The 13,040-nt window shown below is 51.1% G+C and overlaps 2 protein-coding genes across 2 annotated transcripts; one reads left to right on the top strand and one right to left on the bottom strand.

The window, feature by feature from the left end:
- Positions 1-486: 486 nt before the first annotated feature.
- On the bottom strand, positions 487-4,644 carry BBA_06018 (C2 domain containing protein; the record flags this gene model as incomplete). Its single annotated transcript, XM_008601115.1, has 1 exon — positions 487-4,644. One exon carries the CDS (start codon positions 4,642-4,644, stop codon positions 487-489), a length of 4,158 nt encoding a protein of 1,385 aa, XP_008599337.1.
- A 2,883-nt stretch (positions 4,645-7,527) lies between these two features.
- Positions 7,528-11,081, top strand: BBA_06017 (PH domain-containing protein; the record flags this gene model as incomplete). The annotated part of the gene is made up of 4 exons (XM_008601114.1): positions 7,528-7,594; positions 7,660-7,820; positions 7,889-8,263; positions 8,316-11,081. 4 exons carry the CDS (start codon positions 7,528-7,530, stop codon positions 11,079-11,081), a joined length of 3,369 nt encoding a protein of 1,122 aa, XP_008599336.1.
- Between the last annotated feature and the right edge of the window lie 1,959 nt (positions 11,082-13,040).

Raw genomic sequence — 13,040 nt, 5'->3', positions numbered from 1 at the left:
AAGTGACTTGGTTGAAAATGGCGGCTTTATTTGATACTATACGTTGAACAAGAAAGTTTGGCTACAATCGCCTTCAACCTTGACTCATCACAAGTTACTCCCAACCTGCCAATCAACCACAATCGAGAACCAGACGGGCTCCAGGTTATTCGCTCAGCTATGGCCGTACATACTGATGAATGCTTCTAATTGTATTTTAACAACATTGCGCAGGCAAGTGCTCCAGACTCAAATTGTAATTGGCAGACTGAAGAGACAAAAACACCCTGGCCAGCAGATGAAGACTCTAAAAAGCGTGTAGCTTGTTATTTCTATGCGCACAATAAGTAATCAACAGCGAGCCGTGCTCATTCTAAATATAAAGAGATTTCATTGAAAAAAAAAAGATATATATTCGCTTCCATGACGCGCAATTCGATACAAACAAAAAAGATACGCTACGCATAAAACGATGTGAATCGACTGTATTTGGATGACGAATGGACATCATCGCCTAGGCAAATTCATTCTTCCAAAAGATGCGCCCGCCCTCAGTCCCGTGTTCCAGCCCTGCGTGACCGAGTTCTTGACAATCAAGGCCGCCGCCGCCGTCGCAGCCTGGCGCTCCTTTTGCCTGTGGCGCTCCTTGAGGTAATGCGCGGCCTCAGGACGCATGCGCAGAATGCGCAGAATCATGTCGTCGCTGGGGTCGGCTTGCGTCTCGCGGCGCTTTGCCTCCTTGGCCTGGCGCATAGTGCCCAGATTGCGGCTCATCATGATACTTTTGCCGCGACGAATCGTGCCCATGCTTGCAAAGGCGCCTGCGCCGCCAAGCGCGGCCCCAAAGCCTGGCGGCGCTGAGTGTCGCATCGCCTGCTGGTTGCTCAGGAGCGCCTGCTGCGCACGCTGCGCCGTGGCAGAGGCCATACGCTCCGACTCCCGGATGAGGCTGTTCGTGTCTTCAAAGTAAAAGAAGTTGAGCGACGCCAGCTCGTGCCACTTAGGCGACTTGAGAACCTCGGCGGGAACGCCAAGCTGCTCGCCAGAGTCCTGTTCCTTGGCATTGAAGAAGACAAACAAGAGCTCGAGCCATTGGTAAACAATGTCCAATTCTTTTCGGCTGAGAGCTTTCTGTGTTGATGGCTTGTCGGAGACGGGTGGGACAAGCAGGTTTTCAATCGTCAAGAGGACTTCTTTCCACAGTCGTGTCATAACGGCAATCATTGTTGCATCAGTTAGCGTCTGCTTCATGATGGTAAAGTTATCGTTAAAATAATCAAATAGCGGCTTCAGGGCATTCTCAATGTGTGCCGGCGTCACTACTGGAAGAGTAGATGTACGTTTCTTCCACAAATTGGTCACCTGCGAACTAAGGCCATTCAATCCTAGGATGCCCCGTAGGGTTTCGACGGACAGCGTCGAGTTGATTTGACTTGTAAGCTGTTCTTCGATTAATGACCGGTCATTTGCAGAGGTCCTGGTACCACATACCTTGTCGGTAATCTTGCGCACCATGTCTCGCTCTGCTCTTTTAAGGTGACGGAAAGCCTTGCCAAAATGAAACTGAATATCGTCGCGCTCGCCTTCCATGCTTATTCGAATAAGCACTCGACCTTGGGTGTCCAAGTCGAGCCAGAATTCTCGAGGAAGATAATCACCAAAATGAACAGGGTCGATCTTCAACGAGGTTCGGCCAGCACAATCGTGGTTTCCAAACGTGTCGTAATCCCAGACAGTTGCGATCAAATTCACCGGACCTTGCACAGTAAACTCAAAAGACTCGTCCCATCGCGGGTTAAGGTTCTTGTAGATGATACGGGTTTTATACAGACGCTTGTTGACCTCGTCTCCAAAGACGACATAAGGGTCGCTGTAGCCGCTGGGATCGCAAGCCTTGAGGTCTTCTGCTTCAACAACCTTAATGGTGAATGTGTACTTGCTTGGCTTTCGTGTCTGCTTTCTAGGGCCATCAATCTTTTCCAGCAATTCAGCGCAAGCATCCGAGTGCATGCTCTTTTCCAACTTGTCAAGTTCTTGCATTGCAAACTCGATATTGTTAAGCTTGACAAAGGACTCGGCAAAGAACTGAAATGGCTCTGCCTTTTCTTTGTTATTCCAGGCATCTTTGGCGTACTGCATCCATTTTTCTTGAGTTGACTTGGTCTGCATTGCAAGCTCCTCGGCTGACGGGCGATCCATTTCTTTGGAGAACTGCAGCTCAAGAACCTCGCAGTAACGGCCGAGGCCTGCCGAGAAGCTGCGTGCAAGGGCTGTCATAAACCGAGCGTTGTGTTCGTCATTGTCCCATTTCAACTGGAAGACCTGGTCCACTGTCTGATTGAACAGCATGAATATGTCAATAACAGACACGCTATGTCTCTCTGAGTCGCGAGGGCTGTGATCACCATGTTGTATGCGGACCTGGAACTGATCTTGTTTGATTGCCTCGTCGACATAGTTGGTCATCTTCGCTTCAGCAGAGCGAACCCATCGCCAGACGAAGTCGACAAGCAAATTTTCAACGTTGAAAGCGAAAGGTTTGTGGGGGAGATGTTTTTGGTGAATGTCTCGTATAGCAACCAGCTCCTTGTAAAGCTCAAAGCCATCTTCGATATCGATGTCTTCACCACTGGCTTGTGCTTGCCCAAGAATTGTTTCAAGAATCGCCCCAGCATCGCACTCACAATTGGGAAAAACTTCTTCTACTAAGATTGCAAAAGGATCCACGCCCATAATGGTTAGATTGTTCTTGTAACGCTTTCTGATGCGATCACAAAGCTTTGTGATGGTCTTGCCAAGCTTCACGACATGAGCAAACTCCCACTGCTCCTTAACGACTGGAATCTCTTTGCGCATGCTTTCGCGGTATACGTCGACTGCTTTGTTTCGCAAAGCAGTGGTAAGAGATTCTGTGAACTCGGCAATTGCTTCTGGTCTCGGTGTGAAGATCTCGTCCTGATAGAGGTGATTCTCAAGTATGAACATTACAGCGCCAATATTAGGAGGTGTGCTGTCGTAGCACTGCGCCATTATGCGGTAAAGTTCTCGCAAGGTGGCGTCATGAATGGAATGAAAAGTGCTTTGATAAACGGCAAAATCGTGGATCGTCCATTTGCTAGACGGTATCTTGGTCAAAGGCAGTGAGTAATTTTGGATATAAGGCGCCTTCTTGGGTTCTGGCTGGGGATCTTTGACGAAATCCAGAATGATATCAAGCTCTTTGGGGACAAGCTCCTGATCTAGAAACTTGCGCGCCGCGACCTCGAGCAAAACAATCAGTCGCGAAGCCTGCGGTAATCGCCACCGTACGCAAAGCTCCGTCATAAAGTCCATGGTTTGCTTCGAGAGCGGTTGATAGTCGACGTCAGAGGGGGCACGCAGTTGGTCAAAGGCCATGGCATGCTGAAGAATATACTTATAAAAGGCGCGCGGATCGGATGGAATAAAGGTGTACAAGTCGCCTTGGTCGACAGTCCGGATACTGTTTGCATCGCTAGAGATGCTAGATATAGAAGCCAAGGGATCGAATCCCAAAGGTGTGTCTACCGAAGAGATGGCACGGCTGAGATCCGCATAGGCTTGATCTTCGACGTACATTGATTGTGGACGACTGGTCAGGGGCTTATCGGCAGAGGGGGATGATTTCGCTAGTTCGGGCTTGGCTGTCAAGATCTCGAGCATCATCTGGGAAAGAAAGTGCGCTTCGGATTTCTGCCACTCGGTGAATGATTCCTCGACGTCAAAGTCATTGCTGCGGAGAGCACCAGAACCGTTGGAGTTCAGACGTTGCTGGTACGTCTTGAGATCTTTGAGAGCTGCTTCCTCGTTCCAAATACTACGCTTCTCGTTGATTTCGGCTTGTACCTCTGAGAGGCTGAGTCCAAATATGGCAGCGACAATTTGAACCATTGGCATGTCCTTGACGTCATAGCTCAGAGGGACAACAACTTCAATGGTGGTACCTGCAGAATCTGAGCCAGAGCTGACGAGATCTTGGTCATTTGTGAGGAGCTTATTTTCCAGTGTGGTCAGTCTGGAGAGCAATTCGGACTTGTCGCGTTCGTGGCCCTGGTCTCGGAGTATGGTGGCAGCGAGGCGGACAAACAACGCCAGATGACGATCTGGCAAAAGCTTCCAGGAATCATCGTCTGGGGCGCGACCTCTTTGGGCAGCCTTGGTGGCGGACGAGTAGAATATGAGGACCAAGGGTTCAAATTTGCGTTCCTTTTCAATGGTTCTGCGAAAGTTCTTTTCAGAAAAGGCAGTATAGGCCTCTGCGAAACAGCGCTTGACGGCAGCATCGTTGAAGCCGGGCAAGCGCTCGGAACCTTTCAAGACGCCGCCAACGCGATCCAGAAGAATGTTGGGGAAGTTGCTGGGAAGCTTGAGGCCGTAGGCGCTGCCAGACACGTATTCCTGTACGAGCTGGCCAACGCTCGTGTGCGTGCGGGCGGGGGGCTTTGGGGGGGCAACATATTGCTTGCGCTTCGCTTTCGGCTGGAGGAGATAATGAAGGTAGGCGGTTCGGAGGGCAAAGCTGCGGGCTTCATCGTGCTCGACGAGGACAATGTTGGACTTTGACTTGGTTTGAATGCGGCGGCTAGAGTCCTTGCTGCTGTTCTTGAGGCGCCGACCGATGGACGACGTACGAAAGTCCTGTGACATGGCGTGACACTCAACAAGCAAGTCGGCGCCTATACTGGTGTTTGCGGTGGCTCATGACCCGGTGAAGGGATGCGTGCGAAGCGGTAACTATTGGTCGGGTGGCGGGCGGTAGAGGGGTGGGTGGTGGCAGTAGGCAGGTACGTGAATGATGTCGCGCGATGATACGAGAGGAAAGAGATTCAACGTGGTTAGACAGAGATGGAATAACGAGCGGAGGAGAAATGGAACTGGCTTTGTAGCTGATGAACAATGCGAGAATATTTGCAAGTGGTAGATGCAATGCTAGGTGTGCAAAGCAAGTTGGAGCCCGAGAGCAGACGTGTACAAAGTAGGTAGAAAAAAGGCAGCCCAAACGAGGAGGTGCGACAAGTTGTCAAGGGAGCGCAACGTCATTTTGCACAGGCGCATGCTCTAGCGGAGGGTCCCCTGGCAACAGAGCCCGGACCACTGAAAAAGGGATGCGTTACGGGTTCGCGGGGGGCGGCCAGGTGTTTGGAGCGCCTGTTAAGTGTGCCAAGTGCCCTACTGCCCCGTCATGCTTTTGCTGCTGAAACAGCAAAGCAAGGTCAGAAAGTTGAAACAAGCTCAGGGCGGTATCATGGCATCATGGAGGAATGCGAGCCAGGGACAAGCCAGGAATAGCAGCGTAAGAATAGGCGCTATTCTGCACTGGGAAGCGCTGAGAGCGGGCTGCCCCTCGTACCCGCCGGGCTGTGGGGGGGCAAAGGGCAATTGCATTAGTTGGTTATCTATTAAAGTCGGAGAACAAAGAGAGGCCGTCGTGGGTGCAAAATTGCAAGTCAGCTAGGAAGGTGTTCTCAAGACGGAGAAAGGAGGTGGAAAATCAAGTCAAGGAAACTATTCAACTCGCATATATATTTACATATATTGCTGGGCGGACCGGTGGGAGCCTTGGCTATAACATGGAAACAGGACAACTCGTGGCGCGAGCGGGCAACGAGATAATATAATAAAAACAACAAAATTCAATAAATTGCTTCCGCAACAAAATAAATTTTTACAACGTGCCTGAGCAGCTACTTGTCATGGTATATGGAATGGCATAAAGTGTGGCCACATCCCAAACAAGATGGACACGGGCCCAGAGCGCATTCCAAAAAGGTAGTCTTCCTTGCGATTCCTGGCTTTTTCACAGATTAAATGCAAGTTGTGATGGATATTTGGTCTTGCTCACGTTGGCACGGAGCTAGTTACGGTCGAGTGCCTCTAACAGGCGCAATAATGTACCAAGACAAACCCGCCCCGACTTTCACATCATTTCACAAAAAGGGTGGATAGGTATAGCATCGCCAGCCAAAGCAACGGCGGCTTTGGTACCTTCCAACGCGGGCATTATCCGTCCGTAGAACGCTGTATGTGGGGGTGTATACGAGATGCCATCTGCACCCACCATGCCACCTATGGCCCTGCTAGTTGTTGAGTGGTTGTAGAAATATATTGTCGTGCTCACTGATTCGGCCACTTATGCGGAAAATCCTTTATGGTGTGGTAACTTAGTTGGTGTGCCAATTCGGATCAGGACCCTGCGTACCCTGCATGGCCGAGGAACGTTCCTGCTCACCACCAACGTAAGATGTCTAATAAATAGGTATTTATATCCCCGTCTACACAATCGGCGCTGAAGCCAGAGTGAATTTGAAAACGAGTCGCCAGCTCCAGAACCAGCGGCTCAAAACGCAACCCATCTGCCTACGTATCCAAGAGAATGCTGTCGAGTCCCTCCGAATTGCAGGTGGTAAGTCATGTTGCTGCGGATGCATACATGTTGTGTATTTACTTGGGCACATTTGACACCTTGGGCATCTAAGTAGGTACTACACTCGTCGGCAAGACCAATTGGCGCACATAATATGGATAATTGAAGAAGACGAAGAAGAAGAAGAAGAAGAAGAAGAAGAAGAAGAAGAAAAGGAAGAAGGTGAGACAATTTCGTGAACGGGATAAACATCATTGTCCAACATACAGACATGTCGTAATCCGTACTCGGATCTGTATTACCCTGCCTGTCAGGCGGTAAAGTTGTAGTAGGGAGTACAGGTGGCTGCCTCGGTACCTACCTACCTACCTTAGGTACGTTAGGTATTTAGGCGCTGCACCCGCCTGTAAATAAATCTGCCAGCTTGCCACCACCTACGCTACCTACAACACCCACTGTAGGTAGGTAGGGATCCGCTAAATTCAAGGCAAGTCCTCGGATTTAGAGTGATCGCAAGGTCAGCATTGTAGGTAGGTAAGATAGTTTAGAGGAAAATCACCACCGAATCCCCACATTGCTGCTCGGAATTAGGTATGGAGCCACTGTAATAAAGATATTGGCGGCAGCCAAAGGCTTAAAGGAAACCAGCCAACCAGCTGCCCCTCAAAAGCCTGCCCCAACTCCAAGCTGCCACTGGTTTTAATCTCCTGATAAGTTGGATAGTGCTGCTAGCTACTGCACTCACCACCTCTCCGTCTCGACTCCATCCCTCTTTATCATTATTCCTTTTACCACACAGCAACTGCCATCCACATTCATCCTGCCGCTCCCCTTCTTCCTTCTCCTGTCACTCCATCCTTCATCGTCTGCTCCATGAGTCGCTTGTCTTGCCCGACATCTCTTTTGCTCATTGCTACGCGCCCTCCTCTGCCGTATCGCTCACCTTTGCCGCTACGCCAGATGACGGCCGCTGTTGCTGTCCCACACTCAGCAGTCTGAGCCCCGCGCCGCTTGCATCTCCTTTGAGCCTCGCTGCCTGCACCGCACATCACTCTTCAACCCGTCGATTCCTCCCCAATTCGTTCGTCTTCGAGCCTGTCTGCCTCGCCCTGGCGCTCCTTTCTTCTGCATCCCAAGCCCGTGGCTGCAGCCGATAGCTCGTCAACATGGGCAACGTCACCAGCAGACCCGACGACCAGGCCGCTAGCCTCTATCTCAGAGACCAGAATCGCCGTATGCCATCCCCGCGGCCCCTTCCTCACTGGCAGCACGTAGTCTGCAGCTTTTGCCTTTTGCAGCCCGCGTCACTGACCTTCTCTCTCTAGTCACCATCTCCTCCCTCATCGTTACCAATCCGCGAAAGCGCACTTCTGTCCATGTCTCGCCAAATGCCTTTCCTGCTTCTAAGCTGTCCGTCAGCCGCACAGCTGGTGAACAGACCCCCATAGAATACGTACAGGTTTGTTATCGCCAATCTTCTCTTGTCCATCCTCTCTCTCCCTCTAGCCGCTGATTTTCGCTTTATAGGATCCCGAGCCGGGTGCTTCTGGTTTCTTACTCAAGCTCAACAATGACGACGAGCTCATCTTCACATTCACCTTTGTCCTTCGTCAGCCTTCAACAAGCCAGCCCGCTTCGCCACCTCCCGATGCGACTTCCCCTACTCTCGATACCACCATATCCAGTCTAACTTTTGTTTGCGGCTCTACTTCACGCGAAGTCGAAAATCTCGTAACGCGCGAGTTTCTTGCCAACCCGAATCTGCACAAGAACGACAACGTTGCCCTCGTCGGAGACTACTCGACCAACGGCAGCTCTTCCGTCAGCTTTGAATGGACTTGGAAATGGAAGCCTCCCAAGCGCTTCGAAGATAAAACTGGCGGTTGGAGAAACTTTTGTAGTGTACGTGCCCGCCGCCATCGGTCTTATCTGTTTGAATGTTGACATGGTTTAGTTTGTCGAGTATGATTCAAGGGCGCACCGCTTGCACGCCCTCGCTAGCTTCTCCTTCTGGGTAGCAGGTAGTTTCCTCCTGCGTGCTCGTTATTACTCAAATCCGCCTGCTAACGTATACTCCATAGCCTCTCCCGTCTACACCAGCCAACCAAACTCGCCGACTCCCGGCTTCCTACTCGGCTCTCCTCCAAAGATTCGCGTTGCATCCGCTCAATCGGTAGACTCTCGCTTACAGTCCGACATTGACGAGGTGCCACTGTCGCCGCTGCCGGGCACATTCGAAGCACTCTCACCGCCGATACTACCACAGCAGCAGGAGCCCGTCAAAGTTGACGTAACTTGTCCGCGACCTGGTGAAGATGTCTCCGTTTCCGATGATGGTCCTGTCTTCCGCGCCACTCTCAAGGCCCTCGAGCAAAAGACGGGCAACATGCGTATCCACATGAAGAGGGTTTTGAAAAGGGCCGAGCAGGCGCATACTAGTCAACTGGAAGCCAATGAGGCTTTGGTCGCTTTCATGGATGCCTTGCGTGAAGCCTCCACCACCAATGCAAATGCAGTTCAGCCTGCACTCGAGCACTATTTCGACAAAATCGCCCGAGAGATCCTCAATTACGACCGTCAAAACACTGCTAATCTGCAAAAGATTATCATCGAGCCTATACAAAAGCTTTATCAGTTTGACATCAAGCAGGCAGAATCCAAGAAGCGCGATTTTGAGGAAGACAGCAAAGTCTACTACGCATACGCATCGCGATACCTTGGTCAGCGTCAAGACTCGGCCAAGAAGCTTGCCGAAAGCGACTCCAAATACCAGAACAAGAGACGGAATTTTGAGCTCAAACGATTCGACTATTCCAGCTTCATGCAGGACTTGCACGGTGGTCGCAAAGAGCAGGAAGTGCTATCGCATCTGACCAAGTATGCCGATGCGCAGACCAAGGGTTTCCTCGCCACGGCAAAGAAGATAGAGGCTCTCCTGCCGCAGCTTGACGCTCTATCCTCGGAAGTCAGCGAAGCAGATAAAGAATACCAGTATCAGAGACGAGAACGCGAGGAGAAGCGACGCTTACTAGAAAAGAGCAACACTCCCTATCTGGAGCCCGAACAAGCCAGCCTGGTCGCTGCCCCGCCCCCGACAGCGTCCTCCAACGGCAACACCAGTCACAATTCTGACTCGGAGCTTGGTAGGGCTGATAGCACCGGCTCTCAGCTTAAAACGACATCATCGGGTGGCCAAACAAGCATGTCGGGCATTGATTCGGTCAACCCTGCAGGCCTCCTAGCTAGTCCCTCGCAGAGCAACAAGTTCAAAGGATTCCGCGACTTGGAGGAACCAAATCCATCGCAAGCATCCGTCCCGCAGCGCAAAGAAGGACTTTTGTGGGCACTGAATCGTCCGGGTGGCCATGTCGATCCTCGAAATCTCAACAAACAGGGCTGGCACAAATTCTGGATTGTCCTTGATCAGGGTCAATTGTCAGAATACAGCAATTGGAAGCAAAGACTAGACCTGCACATGGATCCTATTGACCTGAGAATGGCTACTGTGCGCGAGGCTCGCAATGCTGAACGTCGCTTTTGCTTTGAAGTCATTACTCCTCCAAACTTCAAGCGTGTCTACCAGGCCACGTCGGAAGAAGACATGAACAGTTGGATAAATTCCATCAACAATGCTTTGCAGAGCGCGATGGAAGGCCGAAGTGGCCGTGAAAGATATGCATCATCGGCAAACACAAGCAATGATTCATCGCTCAAGAGAGATATTGGCTCCGTTCTTACAGGCAAGAGCCATTCCCTGATGCATAGCAGTAGCCATTCCCACAGCAGTTCTTCGAGTGCCATTCCTTTTCGGAGAGTCACCGTTGGAGCCCGGCCGACGCCAGTACGGACACACAGCTCCGGGTATGACGAGAACCCCGATCAACTATTGCAAATGCTTCGGGATATTGACCAAGGCAACAATTGGTGCGCTGACTGCGGATCGGGATCCAAGGTCGAATGGGTGTCTCTGAATCTTGGCATCATCCTCTGCATTACGTGTGGCAGCTCCCATCGTTCGCTGGGCACCCACATCAGCAAGGTGCGCTCATTGACTCTCGATATCAAGTCTTTTACTGTCGATATTGTCGAATTGCTCATTCTGATCGGAAACCGTGTTTCAAACATGATCTGGGAAGCCACGCTGGATCCTGCCGCGAAAATTACCCCACAGGCAAGTTATGAGGCGCGGCGCACTTTTATCAATAACAAATATGTCAATCGGGCTTATGTGCGGCCAATTTCGTCAACATTGTCGCATTACGCCACGCCCGAGGAGACACTATTGGCGGCCATTAAGAAGAATGAGATTCAGCAGGTCCTGTACGCTTTAGCGCTAGGTGCAGATGTTAACGCTGTCGACAGGATGAGGGGAACGCATGCTGTATGGCTTGCACTGGCAGCAGCTGATCCAGCGTCACCATCGCCAACCCCCGGTGCTGCGCTGGATAGGGAGTCGAAGCAGGTACCGTTCCCGGTGGCCGAATTGTTGATGCAGAATGGAGCTAAAATTCCGCCAACACTCCCTGCTTTCCCGCTGGGCCGCTTCGCACAACAATACATACAGCAGAAGAAGGCCAAGACCGAAGCAGTCGCAGACTCAATCCAGGCGCTTCCTGGTAATGGCCTCGAGGTGGAGAGAACACGGTCTGATACCGGCAGGCTGCAGAAGCGCATGAGTGCGGGCGGAAGACTGGCCAGGTCGCCGATTCCCGAGAAATAGGAGAACGGCATCTGGGATCGACTGACGGGGCTTGGCCTATGCTACCACATGATTGAAGAGCATTACCGCAAAAATGCAGAACGGCTTGGCCGTCACGAAGTCATGGGACGAATGAACAACAGGTTGCGGTTTTTAAAGCAAGCGGCGGGATATTAACATGGGCTGGGCATGATTCGCGGCCCTTTTTTGCTATTCTTGGATTTTCCTTCGGCAGACGGTGTATGTTTTACCGTGTTTTTCCCCTTTTCCTGCGCCGGTTTATCCCTTGTCTTCTCCATGGACTCTTTTTTTCTTTTTTCTTTTTGGAAATGACGCGGCATATTCATTTGCTGCAAGGCGTTGAGGCGCGTAGTCAGACAGCGACCTACGAATCACCACAGTGTTTTTCAGGATGCAAGAAAGTGTTGCAAGAAGCAGCATTTTGGCGGCGACTACCTTTTCTGGCAGTTGGTATTTTATTGACAGCAAGTGGACGGTAAGGCCAAGAAAGAGACAGGCCGCAGGAAACACGCGCCTTTCCAAGTGAATAGACTTTCATGGCATGCTTTTCTCCCCTGTTTGGCCATTTCTCCTTCTCATTTGCGTTCTACTAGTTTCATTGTTTTGTTGCTGGATGCATGCTGAGGGAAGGTTGGAAACAATATTGGAGTACGGAACATGAGTAGTTTGTAATTGATAATGACAGGAAATCACCATGATACGAGGAAAATTGAACGCGATGGTCAGCAGACGGCCCATGGTAGTCGCTGCATGAAACATGAAAAATATCTGGAAAAGGTGCAATCTGCGACAAATCAATCACTTGTCTTCAGTGTGCTACTCCCCACGTGACGGTGTTCTTTTCGACGATATCAGTCTTAGCAGGGTGCCATCGGAGCGCAATGCTGTCGCCCGTCTCCATTATAATATCGGGGAGAAAAGAGGGTGCCAAGATGAGGCAATGCAGGAACCCGAGCATGTTGTGCGAATGCCGCATTGTTGAGAATAACGAGTGTCGCGATCCAGGTTGCCATTCTGGCGCACGAGGGTGCAGTCGGCGCTCATGAGGAAGCCACGACGCGACGCCTTTGACTGGGTCGTGAATGGTTCGCCTGGTCGGCTGCCTTGTCAATCACGCTCCTCACTTTTTCAAAAGGCGGGTGAGCGTGGTCGAGGTACCCCGTTGCGGCGACAGCGGGCGCAGAGCTACCTCAAAGGTTTCTCCCCCACCCCAGATCGTGGCGATAGCTTTTGCGGTTAGTGTGGGCGCCGCTTTTTTCACCTCGCTCGCTGTCAGTGTGGGCGAATCTGGACATAGGTACGAATACAAGACCATACTAAGGCAATATCGCGCGCTCTTCATATTCAAAAAGTTCTATGTGACCTCTCTGATGTGAGTTTTTCACTCCAATTATTTTGTTGCGAAGGACATCCTTCCTTTCTGTGCTTCCTTGAGACGTTATCAGCTGCCAAGATGAAGCATTATTTTAAAGCGGCATCAGCCTAAACTTCCAGGCACCTGCACCCCGTTGTTAGCACCGGCTACCAGCAGCCTAGTCATTCGCTATCAGGTACGGTACCTACCTCTCGTACGGTGCACTGCGCACTGCGAGTGACTCCAGGCGACTCCAGTGACTCCATCAGCCCACCCCAAGCCTGCACGAGGCTCACTCTTTTCCTCTTCAGCTCTCCAACACTCTGCACCAACTCGTCACGCCCAATCTGATACTTGCATTTTATTTTCGGTGGTGAGGTACTTACAACAAGGCAGCCGCGTCACATCTTTTTTCTCTGGTTTCTCTTTTTTATTTCCTCTTCTCTTCTACTGATCTCTCCTCGCTGAAGAACTCCCTGTCTTGCCTTGTCTCGTCTTGATCCGTCGTTTCGGCCTTGGCTGTCAGTCATCCCGGCTTCTCAACTCAGGATCTAGACTTGCCACATTGTGCCCATTCTTCATTCACTTTTGCCCTGCTCTTCGCC

Source organism: Beauveria bassiana (assembly GCF_000280675.1).
Source record: "Beauveria bassiana ARSEF 2860 unplaced genomic scaffold BBA_S00016, whole genome shotgun sequence".
Lineage (NCBI taxonomy): Eukaryota > Fungi > Ascomycota > Sordariomycetes > Hypocreales > Cordycipitaceae > Beauveria > Beauveria bassiana.
This window is presented reverse-complemented; position numbering and strand designations above follow the sequence as displayed.